This window comes from Schistosoma haematobium, chromosome 1 (genome assembly GCF_000699445.3).
Source record: "Schistosoma haematobium chromosome 1, whole genome shotgun sequence".
Taxonomy (NCBI): Eukaryota; Metazoa; Platyhelminthes; class Trematoda; order Strigeidida; family Schistosomatidae; genus Schistosoma; species Schistosoma haematobium.
The window spans coordinates 86,643,250-86,662,483 of NC_067196.1; the positions used below are offsets into that span (position 1 = coordinate 86,643,250).

Here is a 19,234-nt window from a genome sequence, read left to right on the forward strand (position 1 = left end):
AGAAGAACGACGAAAGCTCCACAACCAAATCATCCATCTCAGAGAACAAAACTCCATCCAAATCATCCACCTGAGCTACAAATATTCTCCACCATCTCATGTTAAACATGAATGATTTCCACCATTCATGGCTTTCTCACATTAGAACTATTGAAAAGTTTTGTATTGTAGTAAAATAGTTGGTTTTTAATGGTTATCTAACTAAAGTCAACCAATAGAGTGAACTATCTTTTAACTGAACTAATCTTCTACAAATCTGACACATAATTAGCAATAATATGTCCACTAGTTACGAACTAGAAGAATTCATGATCGATAGGGTCTACAAAAAGAATTTAAAAAGTGCAAAAATTAGAAATTATTTTTATTATGAGCTTGTATCAATTACAAAGTCATTAAAACTCACTAAACCTGGAATATTTAAAAATCATGGTCACCAGCGAATTACTTGGTCTTCAGGGTTTATGCTTACCACAAAATCTAAGGATCTTATGTCTGAGCTTAGCCGACTTTCTTATAGGCACGTGCTATAAATAGTTTCCAGAATTGGTAAGACAAAACAACTTTCATTGTTCTTTAACTACTCATATAAATGGTGATTTTATAATGAAAATAAATCGTTGAATAATATTTTATAGAATACTCCGAAAATCTATTTCTTTGTCACAAATGATAATATAAAGGAAGAACTGATCTATAGGAATTATTTTACCGGTTAAACGATACATTGGAACAAACTATATATATATAATAAAACAATGAGTATAGATGGACAATGGCGAGCAGTGGAAATCAGGATGCGCGTTTCGTCCTATGAACAACAATGAGAAGATACAAGTAAATCTAAGACTTCACCCCATTGCACAAACAGATGGCTATCAGGACTCAGTAACTAAGTGGATAACGCGATAGAGTTTGAAGCGAACGTTACTGGGTTCGAATAACGGAGTGAACATCAACTCTAGGATGTAGGTATATCCAGTTGACGTGTGCCAAAATAGGATAAAACGCACGTCTTGGATTCCACTGCTAGCTACTAACCATCTTTGTTTATAAAGCTTGTGACTTAAGGCAATCCGCACAGGATGCACATATGCCACACATGAGACTGATCAATTGCATTCTTAAATAACAAGAGGATGGTACAATTAAAATAACCGCTAGTGAATATAAACACAATGAGTATCATTTGAAACATTATGAAGAAAAATTGAACCTACGTACAGATTGAAGAATATGAATAATAATTATAATGAGTAAAAATTTTAAGTGCAAAAATTAATTTCAACATATTTGATGAATACTTTATTTTGATTGGTTAAAAATGAATAAAAGAAGTATTGGGAAAAAAATTTCTGATAACCAATCAAAAATCAACTTTTGTAAACAAAATATTTGTTTAACTAAAATATACTACTTATTGCATATATTTACATATGTATATTATATAATCTCCACTTGTTTAACAACTCATTCGTAGACAATTAAAAGAGGAATAATAAGTGTACATAAGATGGATGATATGGAAAATGTGATTAAAATCTTTTTTTTTCAATCATGATTAAATTTTTATTTTAGTATATGGATTAATTGAAATAATTAAATTCATTCTAAGATAGATAATGATTAGCAATGAAATCGATGACGCGTGGGACTCATCACCTGGATGTACCTACATCTCAGAGTTGATATTCACTCTAAGACTCTAACCCAGTACTGTTTGCTTCAAATGCTTACACATTATCTACTTAGCTATTAAGTCCTGATAAGCACTTGCTTGTGAATTAAGGCAATATCGAGGCAATCCGCACAGGATGCACATATGTCAATAAGGGACTGATCAATTGCAGTTCTAAACATCAATAGGAAGATTTAAGTAAATAATATCAAGTTGATTTATAGTTGACTTCATTTTGAAAGGGAATCACTTATGAAGACCCTGATTTATGACGAAACATTACATTTTACAATAAACAATACAAATCTAAATATATATTATTAGGAATCTATTATGTCATATATCTGCTTGATATATGTTGTAGAAATTCAAAAGTTTAGAACGAATCCACTTTACTCGTTTATAATTCTTGTGAATGATAAATGTTAGTAAAATGAAAGATTAGTACAATTACACTTGAAAATCAACTGAACAGAACTTTAGAACGTTTATTGAATACATTTACAATATAATTGTGATAATTCCCTTTGTAGAACATTGGATCATCTTGATGGAGTTTTGTTCTCTGAGCTGGATGGTGTGGTCTTAGAGCTTTCATCGTTCTTCTGAACGACATCATCAGCACAAACTCCAGATAGAATTATCTACAGAGTAGATGAGATGTAATATGAAGTAAGATCACTCACTGTTCCTTTTATCTGGTAATGATAGCATATTTTTCATCATTGCTAACCACTCTTGCTACCTTGGCCATTGATATAGGAGTGTTTATAGCAGAGCTTTGATAAACTATTTTCGTATTTCTTCCGTTTCTTATGTTTTATTTGTTCTTAACATTTCGTCTCTATTCTACTGACTATTCATTAAAATATTTTGTTAGTTCCTTCTTCTCTTTTCATATGTTATGCAACTTAGCAACTACTTAATTTTCAAATAATTACTTTGATTATGATTAACCCACTTTCTTCCAATTACTCAATGTTAATATATAATCGATATGTCATGATATAATTATTACGTAACGTCGTCTAATCGATGAGTATTATATATATATACATAAGCAAAGATGGATAGTGGCTAGCAGTGGAATCCAGAACGCGCGTTTCGTCTTATTTTGGACTCGTCAGCTGGATGTACCTGCATCTCAGAGTTGGTGTTCACTCTGGGACTCGAAATCAGTACCATTCGCTTCAAACGCCATCGTGAATATGTATTAGTGTAGAACCATGATGAAAAACTAAATGAAAAGAAATTTCTCCGCTCGATTCATTCCTTGTTTATTTACCAAATGTCAAAATGGGAATTTTCACTATCATTTACAAAAACAAGACACTTCAGATCCACACATGATGTTTCTAGTTACTTTAAAAGTATATTTAAATTATAAGGTTGACAAAGTAATAAAAAAAATTAACATTATAATAAGAAACATTATAGAATAACTGTAGTTAGCAATAATCGAAAAATAGAATTTATTGAACAGCGGTTTTTGCTTTGGTATAGATAATCTCAGTGATTAACACACAAAAACACACCATAGACAAAATCAAAGACATTTGCCCAACACTGAGAGAGTGTTAACTTTAGATCATTGAGTTAAATGATCTAATTCAATATGGGATGCAAATAGAGATTGGACAAACTTCCTAAACCTTCTGTTTTAATAATGTTATTATCATATAAGAGTGGTTAAATTTCTTATGCATGTTACTTCAGAATACATGTTATGTGTCTTCGAAGAGATGTGATTTACTTTTAAATATAGAAAGTGTATTTCAATGGTTTTTACTGTGGTTCCTATTTCTATCCCATGTTTTCATGTAAACATTATGTAATGGAAAATTTTTAAGCTTTATAAAGCAAACTTGGAAAACTATAACACGTTTAGACATAATACGTAAAAACTTACTTCATCTTCTTTGTTTAGTTGTTCTTCAGAATGATCCATATCACGTTCGTTTTCCTTCCTAAAAACAAAATTTATTTGGTTCTTAATATTATTAACTGATGCCAGTCATACGATTAATGAGAATTAGGAACAACTGGAAAGTTGTTTAATCCATGGAACTAATGCATCCTCATACTTACTTGGACATGTTGCCCCTCGTGGGGGAGCATAGGTCACCAACTACCAATCTCCATCCAACTCTGAGTAATCCTTTCTAATTCTTTCCAGTTGCTATTCGTTCTTTTGATGTATGCTTTTAATTCCCAATTCAATGTGTTCTTTGGTCTTTCGTTTTTCCTCTTCCCTTTAGGATTCCAGGCTAGTGTTTGCTTCGCGATGCAGTTTGATGATTTCTGTAATGTGTGTTCTATCTACTCCCAACGTCTTTTCCTAATTTTCTCTTCAGATGGCGGCTAGTTTTTCCTTTTCTGCAGTAGGCTGTTGTTGATGGTATCCTGCCAATGGATATTGAGTATCTTGCGCAGACAATTCTTTATAAATACTTGTATTTTCTTGATGATGGTTGTAGAAGTTCTCAAAGTTTCAGATCCATACAGTAGAACTGCGTCGACATTCACGGTGAAGACTCTGACTTTGATATTGTCTCGCAGACAGTTGTTTTGAGTTCCATATGTTCTTCAATTGTAGGAATATTGCCCTTGCTTTGCCAATAATCACCTTTTCATCTTCATCAGATCCTCCTTGTTCATCGGTGATGCTACCCAGATACGTGAAACTTTCCACCACTTCCAGAATTTCTCCATCAAGTGTGATTGAGTTGGTGTTCTCTGTGTTGTATTTGAAAATGTTGATTTTTCCCTTGTGTTTAGGCCTACTGATGCTGAGGCTGCTGCTACACTAGTTGTCTTCATCTGCAGTTGTTCGTGTGTATGAGATAGAAGGGCTAGTTGATCTGCAATGTCCGAATCGTCTAGTTACATCTAGGTTTTGCATCGTATTCCGTGCTTTCCTTTAGATGTGAACGTCTCCATAATCCAGTCAACCACCAGAAGAAGGAGAAAGGTGAGAGTAAGCAGCCTTTTCTGACTCCAGTCCTAATTTAGAATGTGTCTGTCAGCTGTCCTCCATGCATCACTTTGCACAGTAGTCCGTCGTATGAAGTCTGTATGATGATGACAATTTTACCAGCTACGCACGCCATAGTATCGAAGAAGGTTCCACAATGTTCTCCTATCCATGCTGTCAAATGCTTTCTCATAATCAATGAAGTTGATATACAGTAACGAGTTCCGCTCAACTGATTGTTCAAAATTATTCGTAATGTCGCGATGTGGTCTGTGTACAACTAGTCCTCACGTAATCCAGCCTGTTGATGCCGAAGTTGGGCATCTACCGAATCGTTTATCCAATTCAGCAACACTCTATTCAAAACGCTTCCTGGTATCAATAGCAGTGTGATGCCTCTGTAGTTCTCACATTTGCTCAGATCTCTGATGAGGAATCCCTCTTTCCAGTCTGTCAGTGCCACTTGTCCTTCCTCCCAAATCTTTCTGAATAGAACGTGGAGCATAGTTGCAGTTAGTTCTACACCTGACTTCAGAGCTCCAGCTAGTATATTGTCAGTTCCTGCTGCTTTACCACTATTGATTTATATGATGGCCATCCTGATTTCTTCGATCGCTGGTGGAGTGACATTTATAGGAAGGTCGGTGTGTGTTTCTTCGATGTCCGGTGGATTCAGTGAAGCTGACCTATTCAAATGTTCCTCAAAGCGTTCCACCCATTTGTTCCTCTGTTCTTGAATCTCAGTGATTGGCTTGCCTTCTTTTTCCTTGACCAGCCTCTCTGTTTTACCATAATTTCCGACTAGTTTCTTTGTTGTGTAACATAACTTTTTTCATATTTCCTTCCCTTGCAGCTTCCTATGCTGTCGTTTCTAGATCTTTCACATATTTCTGCTTGTCGGCTTTAATGCTCTTCTTTACTTGCTTGTTTGCTTCTGGATATTCAGCTTGTGCTTTGACTTTCTCTTTACTTGTTCGACTGTTGTGAGTTTCCATCTTCTCTTTCTTTCTTCCTTGAATCCAAAACAGAGTTTCCATAGAAACCCATTCCCTATGATAATGATTCTTGAGGCCTACAACCTCCTGACATGTTGAAGTTAATGCTTCTTTGATATCCGTCCATTCGTCCTCCATAGTAGTTTCTTCTCTTTTGAGTACATCTTGTAAGGCTTGGACGTGTTGTTGAGAGCTATCTTGAATCTGTTGGATCCGTCAGTATTTCGAAGGAAGGTTGTATTGAACCTTTGTAATGCTGATTGTCTAGCTGTTCATTGCTTCTTCAATTTCAGTTTCATCCTGGGAACCACTAGGTGGTGATCTGAAACTATGTCAGCTCCTCCTCGGTTTTATCAATGTGTAATAATTCCTCTGAATGAAGATCGTTCAACTAGGAGGATAGAGTCCTGAAGGCCTAATCTATCTGTTCTGGTTGTCACTTTTTTAGCAAGGTTGTTTTCTACTAAGTGGAGCTGGTTACCCCATCTCCAACCCTCCTAGTTTACCCATTCTTGAGACAGTAACCCTAGAGGAGATACATGCGGAGTTGATGTATTCTGATAATTTGTGCATAAGATATTTATGTAACATCTACTCTGTAGTACTTAGTTTCGAAGTGAAACTCCTGGAGTTTTAACGAGAATCAGTATTCTTTTAATGTAACATAGTCATAAATGAAGCAGTACACACAGAAGAAAATAATCTCCAGGAGACATAAGGATCGTCGATATCAGTCAAAACACCTATTTGGTGTTTTCTTGTTTCAGTCAATTTCATATTGATAACAGTTTGGAGTGAAAAGCAATTTCACGAGACACGAAATATTAACAGAGCTACTCAGTTCAATAGTATACTATGACTACTAATTTACGTCATCTTTCGATTAGGAACATTTTCACATCCCAGTATACAAGAGAATTATGTGCTGTTAAGAACGACCTACTTCATTATATTTCAGTAGCTTAAACAATTATAATAAAATGTGAGGTTTAGATTTTTCTCAACATTAGCTATCTGTCTCAAGTCATAATTTTCTACTTGTTGTGGTAATTTTACAGACTATCCACTTACATAAACACTGGCTAAAATTTGCATCAGTTTTTTTTGTGGTAAATAAAAGTTCTCGAGTGAACAAATCCACATACATGCATACGTATCAAAACTTACATTACGTTAACTAGTTTTCTATCTCTGTAACCACGATAATTTGCTTGAATTCGAGTTGCTGCATTTTGTTCACGTAGGTGTTCAGTTTCTTGGCTAGCTAAATGTCTACGATATTCTGCTTGAATACGTACAGCCGCCTCTTGATGTTCAGCATTGTTAATGTTGCACGTACCAGTCTTTTAGTTATTTTGTATAATGGAAAAAACATTTGAGAAATTAAAAAATAAGGGTCATCTTGTTTAAACTATGTAAAACTATAGAATACACAGTCATTTATTTAAAAAATCAAGGCAGATAAGTTAACATTTCCGTTTGTTTTTCTCGCCACTCGATTAAGCAGAAGTCAGTGGAGACAAAATTGAGAATTGCAGATACCGAGTCGAAAATCACGCAATAATGTTTCATGTCTTTCCTTTTGGATTCAAATATGAAATTTAGAAAGTGAAAATATACTTTCTTGACTTTATTTTAAACTGTGCACAGAAAATTAAAATTATTTTTAAAGTATTCACAGAAACGCATTAGAATCAGTCCTATTATGGATACACATACACCGTTTTGATTATTTACGGGCACTACTTAAAGTATAACTAACTGGTGATCTATACATAAAGGCTTTCATTGTTATAGATAGAAGATCAAATCCTTCAACCATCTGAAGGGGACTTGGTGAGGAATGATTCAATCGACTAGAGTGAGGATGATATTGATCATTTCAATCGTCTGTGACAAGCAACCAGATCTTAAGGAGTAATTATGTGGCTTAACCAATTAGTTATATTTGTCAGGCAAACAGTTCTAATTGTATGATATTTTAAATATGTGTTCAGACAGTCACGTTATTGACTAAACGATGTTAAATGCTACTCAGTTCAAGGTATACAAACATGACTGCAAATGATTCAAATGAAAAGTAGTGTATTCGTGTCATTTTAGTTTGTTTCGAGGATCAAGTAAATTATTTGTGTGCCTACTCGCGTCATCTGGCTCACGGTTTCAAAGTACCATGTTAGTTAAGCGTCTTGTGAACACAGCAGAAAAACAACATCGTAAAATTTGCAATCCTGTTCACCAAACTAATAATGTTTGATGATAAGTTAAAGCACATCCCAACACCAGTAATAACCATAAATTCAAGATCCAAGCCAATAATAGCATGAACGGGTTTATGCCCAATGTTATGTAGAGTAAAATATGAGCAAAGTTTACGACACATATTGTTGTGTTAGCAGCCATATAAATTCAAAGAAATAATGTATTACTGTTATACATTCAAACACGAGACACCTTTCTTACTTATATTATAAACATCTAATAAATTTTACTGATTCTAAATTTAAAACTACGAAACCATCTACATTGTTGCCAGTCTGTAACAACTTTAGTCATGTTATAGGTTAAATAAACGTCGAAATCAACCTGCATATTTTACTGCGAAGGCGAATATAATGCCATTGTTCATATTTTATGCTCTCCAAGAGCTTACACGTCTTAAAAAACTGGATTTTCAAAGTATCATAAATGACAATTGTTGCTATTATATTCATGGACCACCTAATATTAGAAGCCAAACTAATGAGTAGACCGTATCACTTTATTTTTGGTGTTGCTTTATTGATTTAACATCGAACGTAAAATTCAATATTGTTTTCATCCCCTCTCAACTCACAAGTTTTTAAAGGAAAACTTTATTACGCGTACCTTTCCATGGCGATTTTAAATTAGCTGATATAAGATAGACTGAAAATCTCAGAATGAGCTATAAGGAGGTCATAAAACTAGACATAAACAAGCAATTTTTTAAGTCTAAAACGTTTGAACTATAAGTCAATTTATGCGAATGGCGTAAACTTGCTATGGTAAGATAAAACAGCTGGTCGGATGACGAGCAGGTTAAAACACAACAAAGTATACATGCCTAACCGTCTTCGCACGTTAATTCATAGTGAAGTCTATTTGGACAAACTATATTGGTACTGAGTACTATGATCTTGTTGAACTGCTTATTTTATAAAGCTATTATTCAGTAAAAAGTCAACTTCAAGCATAACTTTAGTGCGACAAGCATTCAATGTAGTTCACAGCAGTTAACACGCCAAATCGTAAATATCTCTGAAAGATCGCTTTATAGTTCTTCTCAAACTAGTAGGGAATAACACTTTGAACTTTTGTTTACTCTTTTAGATATTTTCAAAATATCAGGAGATGTACCGCACGTAATGAACAATATTTGACTACTCGGCTTGACAAACATATACAGAAGGAAGTCGAGTTAAAAACTATGCTTTCAGAACTTCAAAGCGGCTACTGGTGAGAATTGCAATAATCTTATAGAACCTCAGAATAACTTTGTTGATATTCAACATTAATGCTGACGTTGCTAGTACTACGAACGTCACTAGCTAAAAGTGCTCGGTCAAACATCATGGCCACCTCACAGAGCAGCTCAATTTCGATATTTTTCTTTCACATATTCAGTTTGTTAGTCTCACACTCATTAATTTCCATCTCCATCAAAATATTTTGTTGTTACCAACTGTTTTCGTCTCTTCCTGCTTATTATCTGAGTGGTATACCTGAAGAATTCTAACGTCAGCACGACATGGTTCTGTAAAAGGAAAATGACTCGATGGAAGTGCATCTCAGATATTATATTCAGTATATATGCACATATAATCACAATCTAAGAAGAGATTGTCTCTACATGAACGTTTACTATCCACACTGTCTTGTACTACTAAAATTCTCTGCTAGAGTATGTAGCATCGGGACTTCCTGCTGTCACATTAGAAATGAAATCCGATCTTCATCATATGACATAGGCCATCTAGGTTCCTATTCTTATAACTAAAAGTAGAGAAATTTCGGGAAAAAATGGTTTCAACAGAGTCAAATAACGCTCGAAATATACTCAGACTATTAACAAAAAATAGTAAACGAATCTACCTTATAAAAATAAGTCTTTTACAATAACCAGTTGTGATAACCAATGGTTCACTGCATTGATTAGGATGGGAATACGAGTGACTTTTAATAAAAGCTTAGTAAAAACCAATGCATTGTTGTACATGTATCTTTCTCAAAAATATGCCAATATAAAATAAATTAGTCACCCTGACCCCATCCTGATCTGAAAAAGCAATTTATTTTCGAAATGTTAACAAAACCAGGTGCTGTAACCATCATGTTTGAGGCATAGTTTGATCTGCACTTATTTTAGGAGCCAAAGTCTAAAACTACATGTAGGTAGAGTTCACAAAAAAAATCAATGGTAAATCCACCTATTTTATTGACATTTTGTGCAGACCCAGGAAGCATACAGTAAAATCCGAAAGCTTTACTCTTACTATTGAACAGAGGTCTTCGGAAACTATGATATATATGACTAATTCTCTTGAAAATCACAAATGTTTCATTGGAACTTTAATTCAAAAAAATGAAGAACACAGCTTACACAATACGCTTCGCTATTATAATACCGATCAATTAGTTTTGCACCAAGTTGAGCCAAATCTTCAATCCCAGTTTCTAAATATAAGTTTGATGCAATGTTAGCAATAATACCTTCTCTTTTTAAAAGCAATCCTTCAAAATATTTGGCACCAAAACCATAAATATCTTTGGGTTGGTGTCTTAAAACTTCCCTCGCGAAGCCTTCCAATAAGTTTGGGAAACCATGTGGAACTCTCAATGTTGTATTCGAAAAAGGCACAGCCATGTTTTTTTCAAATATTAGCAGTTTCTATGACTCTGTTGAGTAGTTCAATGTAGAACATTTAAACAAATTATTTATACTACATGACTTTCGATCACTAAGATGCAGCACCGCAGTTTGAAGAGTTTGATTGGTTGTGGACAGAATAGAAGGGGCTCCCGCCAAAGAGGGCTTCCGTATGTAATTGCAGTGGATCACCGATCCCTTCAGTCTTCACTAGTGAGGATAATAGGTCAGTTGAGTTTCAGTTTCAGTTTGGGAAGGACAGGAGGCTTGAAGACAAGAAAAATGAGGGCATATCAGGTGCAAATTTATCACTAATCAGTTTGAAAACTGTTAAACTTTACAATTTGTAGCACTGTGAATATCGAATCTCACTTTGAATATATCAACGAAATTCGCTGATATTATATGTTCTAGTAGAGAATTCCAGTAATTCACTACTCAGTGCTAGAAACAGAACACCGTACATAAACGAGTTGATCTCAGTTTTTGAACTTTCTTAGAATATCCTCCCAAGTTATCATTTCTAGATAAAAATAAAATGTAATACATATTATAACAAAGATAGTTCTCAATATACGATCAACCCGTAGCCTGGGGTAAATAGGTTGAGGCATCGCAGTTTGTCTTCATAACATAGTTCAGAGAGACCTTTTATCATTCTGGTCCCTCGTGGTTGAGCTTGTCCTGACATATCCGCTGCATACTTGAAAGAGAGACGCGCTGCTTGAATCTCATATTCCGAATGCCGTAACCCTAACAACAGACCATCGTCCAATATGAGTTCAGAAGTCATTCATTTCAAGATGTATAAAGGTAGAAATCAGCATAAATACTGTGAGATAATTAGCATATTTAAAAATGACTCCCTGTGACACGTCCTCTTATGTCAGTAGAGACTTCGGACTATTTACTCCAAACACAGTGTATTGTTCTCCTCCAGAGGGGTTGAAATACAGGTAAATGGTTATACATCTGTTAGTGCTGACGATGATCAACTTGTTAAGTAGATGCTGGGTTGGAATAGAGTCAAAGCAAAAGTATGGTTCAGAAAACCGCAATGAGCATACTTCTTACTCTTTTCCACACTGAACATTATGCTATGATGCAGAACAACATTAGCATTTGTAAACAAACTGATTTGGATCAGTGCGCTTTCTTAATGCAGATTGAAGTGGGAGTATTAACAATATTTTCGTTGTTTTGGGAAAAGGTAGACACTTGCTTAGGCATTTAGGTTATCTTTATCCTTTTCCACGTTTTCGGTGCGAGATTAGTTGGGAAGTATCTGTTAAAGATTGCCGTACATGGATAACACAGTGCATCAGCACACTTCTTCAGGAGAATGTTTGGGGTTTCGTCACATCCTAAATATTGAGACGAGTTGAGTGACTGTAGACATTTTCACACACCAGCTTCAGGGAAAATTGGAACACTGCTTTTTTGAAACTTGTAGATTAAGGAAGCATAATATCTAATAACTGGCGTACAAAAGAATTATTTACGTCACAAACATTCAGCTGGTTTTCGTTTCTGATGTCTCGCTCACCCGTAGGCTCCTTAAATAGTTTACACATACTTGGAGAGTTTTTACAAGATAGGAGCTTCTGAGTAATCATTGCGTTTGAACGTCTAATCTCTAGGTTTATTGGACAATTTAGCTTCCTAACTTTAGTGGAGCTTTTCTTCTTGTATATTCTTTCTTCTACGCCCTGTAATCATTTTAGCTGCACAAATGTAAGTCGATCAAAACTAAGAAAAATTATTTCGGTAGGATAGCAAATATAAAACAAAATTTAAGACAATGAGCATTTTCCAATAACTCTTCTGTAAATAATTGCAACATGATCGATAGCATTCGATCTGCATTAATAAGGACTAGACACGCATGACATTGATCGCCACCCAATGATCAATCAATAGTGATGGCTATCCAGAAGTGCTAAGCATATTCCTAATATTTACGGTGGGGTATGTTTAGTACGGCGTCGAGTCGCGGTTGACTATGATCACCACTACAGGAAGACTACGTGCGAGTTAACCGATAAGGTCCTCCGTAGGCCAAATATCAGAAGGCAGTTGATGGCTGTAGTTGAGATGTATTTTTCGGCGATCTCGTGGTATCGAAAAAATACCGAAATCGTGCCAGGTTACAAGTGTGGTTACTGAGCGTAACCGAATTCGTGCAAGGTCACAATCAACGGAAGAATGTATGTATTCTAGTACATTTAAACAAATAATTACGGCAAAACAATCCCTAGTACAATTGGTTATAATAATAATGGTTTCCATTACACCAATCGCGTTCTCTTGATAAAAGTAGGTCACTACATATGTCAGAATAGATAATGATGTGACTTCCACGTAAGAACTTACAGGTTGGGCGGTCATATATGATTATGCTCTAGTTCGGTATTAGAGATTTGTCCTTGCCACTATAATAATAGACCAAAACCCAAAATCACAGATCTATCATGATGTGACTACCTGGTCTATAAAACCTTACGTGGAAGTCACTTTATTGTCTATTCTAACTTTTCATATCGTGACAGTCAACAATCCGATTTTCAGCACTTCGGAAGGACACATTTGGGCTGGAAATAAAATGAAATGTTTTAATATGAATGAAGGTTTGTTACAAGGACGACCACGTCTGCAATGCTTAGCCATGCCATACCGATCAATTCTTTCCACGTTCACCATTGTTGACCTTCTCTTAATGTTACATGTTGAAAATAAGCCTCAGTGATTATACGCTCAGTTTCAAAGATCGTGGGGTTAGAGACCGAAACCGCTACAGTCATATCATAGCGAACCTACAATTTTGGTATCATGTACATTGTTTTAGTAGCACTTAATACCGACCAAAACAGCAATCCAAAAACAGTTCAACTGGACTGCCTCTTATCCACAATAAATTAATCCCCGTTACAGCCACTTAAAATGTACAAAATTCCGAATTGGAACACACCTAAGCAGTCCACAAAAGACACTGTTAGATAGCCTCTAATTATCCAGGGAATTTTGAATTCCGCTCGTAACTAGAAAATTAAAGTAGTTGACAAATATCGAAGCCGTGCAGTTTACTACTATTTATTAAGTTTTCACTATGAGGTCGAGTGATTCCAGGTATGTCTATCTTATCTAACTGTAACCGTTAAGACAGTCCAGATATGCCCCGAAACTGAGATCACTTTAATACTTCACGAACTGCCTGGTAGTTTTGTTTCAAAAATTTTACACATTCAAGAGAGTTTCAGCAGTCTACACAATAGCTTCATAACTCAGTTGTCAAAAACCAGAAACCTACGTCACACAATGCAGACTGCATTTTGGTTTGTTTGTGTACTTTAATGGTCAGCACTGAAATGATTTTTTCTTGGGTATATTTCACTACTTGATGTAACAGAGATTTATTGTCAGAAAGAGAAGAACTCTGATCGGAAGCATTATTCCGACTCTCATTTGTTTATTGAGGACAAAACCCCGATGTCTTGTGTAACTTCTCTTGTAGTAAACTTCCGTGGGTGACCAATCCTCTCTTTAGCGAGTCAGTTAAAGAGGCAAACACCACTTTATCGGGCTATAAGTTTCAAAAATTAATGACTCGGTGTAAAACCCATGTGCAACAGGCATTTTCTATAAATATCTGTTCTCTCTATTTTCTATACAACAGCCGGGTCATCTTTTAGAAAAAGCTCTCGCAGCCTAAACGCCGTTTACAAGTTTGAAAATCACTTGAGTTTTATATCTCGCGGTGAACACATCTGCTTCCAACTTTGTAAACGCCTGTCTTAAAAGTCGCACAACAGTTGGGCGTGGTATTAAGATCATGGATCACTGTAGCCCCCAGTTCACTGTGGAACAGGACCAGAGGAAACGGTGTTTCTCCAATTCTGTATTTCCACTTATATCATCACTGGGCATTGTTAGCACTTTTGACTGAGTTGACATTTTCTGAACGTCCAATGTCGAACGGCTCCAGCCATCTCTGACTTGGGATAAAATAGGTTGAACTAGATAATACTTTGCTGAAACTTTGTTACTCAACGCTCAACAAGTTGTAGGGCCAGTGAAATGTCACTGAGCCCTAGCCAAATCATCCGACAGTTGGATCACTGAATGTCGAACAGATCGTCGCTCCCCGCCAAGGTCATGTACAACCAACGCGCATTAGTTAATCATACGCCATGGACTGGCCCATGCGGCAGTGGTCTTACTTTCGCTTGTATCTACTTTAACTAATATATTTCTGTAATAACGTCCTTTGTGTTGTACAGTCTTCAAAGCATCTATAGTACCTTGTTACGTCAATGGGGGTAGTCCACGTAAGGTGTTGACCACGAGGTGTGACTTCGACGTTAGTTGGTTCGTCACACCATTCACGTCTAACTCGAGTCGGCCTCCAATCATTTCGACATAGATCATCTACGTTGGTGATCTACAAAGTTGTTGATTTCTAATATCTCGGCAGTTTGTATGGTCAATGTGCTTTTTAGATACAGAGTGATGCCACCTTCCTCATAGTCTATTATTCCTACAAAGTAAAAAGCCAGACAACTTAATTCCACTAACATACACTTCTGACGTAAACCATGTTCTTGAACTGACATTAAGACCATTGTAGAAGAAGAGGTTGTACCAGTCTCTTTTGCATACACAATTTTGGTTTTTTCAGATGTTCAACTATTGCTTCGACAATCCAAAGAAGATGCAATCTAATTGTCTTTGGAAGACTTCTACTTACCTTGTAGATGACTTTAAACTCAGAGTTTGTCTTAATTGAGTGACCTGTTCTCACAAGGTGTTCGATTATTGAACTTCTTATTGAGCCGTTTCCTCCTCTTCTTGATCATACTAGATAATATTCTTCAATTTTTTCTGGAAAAAGTACGCATCGAACGGTCTTTCTTATTTAATACCTTAATAGGTGTATTTCGTACACTAAAAAATCCACTAAAATCATCCTGAATTCCGACCGTATTTGGTAAGCTGTTCAACATTAACAGATTTTTCGTCTAAAGTAGAAGCAGGTCGAATCGACGGACGGTTCGTATAGATAATTCATTGTTCCTTCAAACCATATGATTTTTGTGACAGCCTGACTCCAGGACTAATAAAATTTTTTTTAAATTTATTTAAGATATTGTCTCAATGAAACCTCTACATTATCTATCCTGTCGTTAAGCAGAGGGCCATTTTTCTGGTAAAGGTTTCAGAGAAGCACAATCAAGAAGTTACATAAACTAAAAAGCCAAACCTATTCAGCTTTCTTGGTGGCATTTAGCATACACAACATGGAGTACCGTAAAACTAAAAGGGTTATGATAGTTATAAATCACGTTCCGCATTATTTTTCTCACTTATATAGATCACTTGTATGACTTGACAGTAAAATGGACTTAGAAGAAAAGCTATTAAGTACAAATGGTGAAAGTGTTTACACAATAATTTGTGAGAAATTATTTGTATTCAGGAACAGCACGCTATAGAATTTCCTGAAATAAGTGATAATGACCACACTTATTGATGGATCTTTCACGGGAAGGCTTGATATTTACATCAGGTCTGTGTCTACCAACGACACTTTATGTCGTCAAATCGGATTAAACTCTTTCAGGCTTCAATGAAAATTGTATTCAGATGATATATATATATATATATATATATATATATATATATCCAGCTGATTGTTGTGATATGGGAAAATACAGTGTTAGTTGAGAAAACATAGTACATTTATTACAGTTCAGAGATAGATTTAAATAGACTGCTGAAAAGGAAAAAACTTCATGTGAGTAGTCGGGAACAAAATATACCATGGATACATGATGAAAAATTAAAAGCATCTTTATTCTGCGTAGATAGTTAGAAAAGACTTATTTTGCAATTAGTTTTTGCTACTATATTTCTTTCTTTCATTAACTCCCACGATTGGTACAATTACTATGATTGACTCTAAAATAATTGTTTAAAAAAACATGACCTTTGATCTTCCGTCACATTTTAGAATCCTCCATAGCATGAAACATTGATTATCACTCTTAAATACACTGCTGTACAAATATGTCTTTTGTACTCAATTACACACTGTTATGAAAACAGAGCTCTAATATGCAAAGATGGGTAGTGGTTAATAGTGGAATCCAACATACACGTTTCGTCCTATTTGGGACTAGTCACCTGGATGTACCTGCATCTCAGAGTTGATGTTCACTCTGGGACTTGGACCCACAATCGTTCGCTTGAAGCGCCATCACATTATCCACTTATCTACTGGGCCCTGATAGCCACTAGCTTGTGTAATGGAGTGAAGTTTAAATTCGCTCCACTGAGTTCGAGTCCCAGAGTGAAAATCAGCTCTGAGATGCAGGTACATCCAGCTGATGAGTCCCGAATAGGATGAAGCGTGCGTAAAACTGGATAACACTGCTAACCATTATCCATCTTTGCAATATAATGCTTTTGAGTTATGGCAATATCGAGGCCATACACATAGTATGTACATATGCCAATAAGAGACTGACCGACTGTAGTTCTAAACATCAATGGAAAGATTCAAGTAAAACAATATCAAGTGAATTTAGAACTTTAATATATTTTCTATCTACGTTTACAGATAACAGTGATATTCTCATTACATCTGGATATACATCTCAACCTATAACAATTAAAATTGGAATTATTAACTACTTATAATTGTAGATTACTAGACTAAAAGAAACGCGACCACTCCAATTCTTGACAATTTAAGTAATGTCCAGTATATATTTCATGTGTGTATAGATTATATTCAATATATTAATACATTAATTTTTGGATCTAATAACTTTATCATTGTTTTTGGAACTGTTATATTCATGATCCACCATAATTCACTAAATTGACTTAATATACATTTCTATATTATTGGTTGAAACATTAATCACTATCTAACTTGTTCAAAGACTTAAGAATGAAAATCTTTAATTGAAATGAATAGAGTTACATACTGGTCTGAAAAAAACTTAAAACCACTGAATTACTTCTTCTTCTTCTTCTTCTTCTTCTTCAAATTTGACCAGTGAAGATTTGTAAAGTAAACTAGTAAAACGTTTATCTTCATTTCTTAACAAAATTTATACCAAAGATTAATGAATTGATGTGTATTCTAGTTTATCTCTTATTTTCATCTCAAATAAATAATAGTTAATAACTAAAATAAATTTTATTACCATGGTTATTTTCATTCTGATATTAAGTTGAATTCACTGGAATATTTTGTTCTTCCCAAATCATAAGCTTTCTTCTTAATCTATACTCTATTCCACCTCCCCCTCCTTCCCCCTTCCTCCCCCTCCATATATATATATATATATATATATATATATATATATATATATATATATATAACCCTTATAGTAATCTTTACTACAACTGTAAATAGAAGTATCGCCTACATTTAAATAGAACGTTTTCATTTTACAAATATTTTATTAATAGGTTCTGTTAGAGATTGAATATTTAAGAGAGTTAAACAATGAATAAGTTATTGTTAAAATGCAAATCAAATGGTTTGTAATGCCCATTGTTTTGTTAAGCCCATACAGCTTAATCTAGCTTTCGGACAGAAGAGTTTATTCACTCTTCTTGAGTCACATTCTGTCCCTGTTGATTCTTTGCTTATCAACCTTGGCAGTTTTGATATGAGTGTGTGTGTGTGCATTTCTTATCCTATTCATCACATCTCCGTAACCTATATTTGTATGACTACAAATATTGATTAACGCTTGATTAAAACGCGTATCATTTCGCTTCGCTCTCTTCACCTCACTTTCTTCTCTTCGTCTGTCTGGATCAATGATTGTATGAAATATACGTATTCAAGCATTCATTCTCTTATTCGACTTATTTAATTCCGTCATTCATCAGCTCGAGTTAAGTCGATGATTATACACGAGGATTGGCGATATGAATATTTCGATAGCAATTATTCGTACTATCTACTTAGATTCAGAAGCATAAAATACACAAAAAGCAGTGACATCATATTAGAGTGTGGCATTATTGACGAAAAATATTTCCCACCATTCATTGATCTTATAAACTTAAAGTTTAATTTATTAGTAATGCAGATACGATTAAATTAGACGAATAAGCCTCATATTTATTGTTAAATGATTCCTTCATTATTTACTTAATCTGTTTATATTACTTATGAGTAACCACTACATGGTCGAACAATATTTGAATAACTAGTTTGACGGAAATTGGTTACCGACTATATGGAAGACATTATTTGTGTTAATTATTTCTAGATTAATAATCTCAAAGACTGAGATATTAATGATTTCAAATTTTCATCCAGCAATCTTGTTTGAACTTCTTTAGGGTAATGATCAAAATCAAAATTATCAAAGAATCTATAAGGTTTAACATTCAAATCTACACTAAACATTTATTCAATCATATTCAGATGGTGATTTTAGTAGGTAAAATAATAAATCAGTAAGGTGTAAACACTTTCACAGTACGAAGGAGAAAGTATATTTGTATATGTACCTTATTATTACTATTGGATAATGTTTAATGAATAAATTTAGTAATTTCAACAGTAGATATCACGAGTCAATTGAAGATAGAGCACCATGGAAAATCTGGAAGCACTGGATGGCCTTTTCGTCCAATTGTGGGACTCTTCAGCAATGCGCATCTACGGCCTC

General features: G+C 34.8%; 1 protein-coding gene across 1 annotated transcript in view; it reads right to left on the reverse strand.

Annotated features, from left to right (window-relative positions):
- Positions 1–10,573, reverse strand: part of SPA17 (Sperm surface protein Sp17) — a 55,662-nt gene extending 45,089 nt beyond the window's left edge. Inside the window, exons 1-4 of the mRNA XM_051209918.1 lie at positions 10,379–10,573; positions 10,269–10,342; positions 6,815–6,990; positions 3,588–3,645 (exon numbers count right to left, since the gene is read on the reverse strand). Coding sequence (XP_051075401.1) covers positions 3,588–3,645; positions 6,815–6,990; positions 10,269–10,342; positions 10,379–10,532 — 462 coding nt within the window. The 5' untranslated portion in view covers positions 10,533–10,573. The remainder of the gene's footprint in view (positions 1–3,587; positions 3,646–6,814; positions 6,991–10,268; positions 10,343–10,378) is intronic.
- Positions 10,574–19,234: the final 8,661 nt, after the last annotated feature.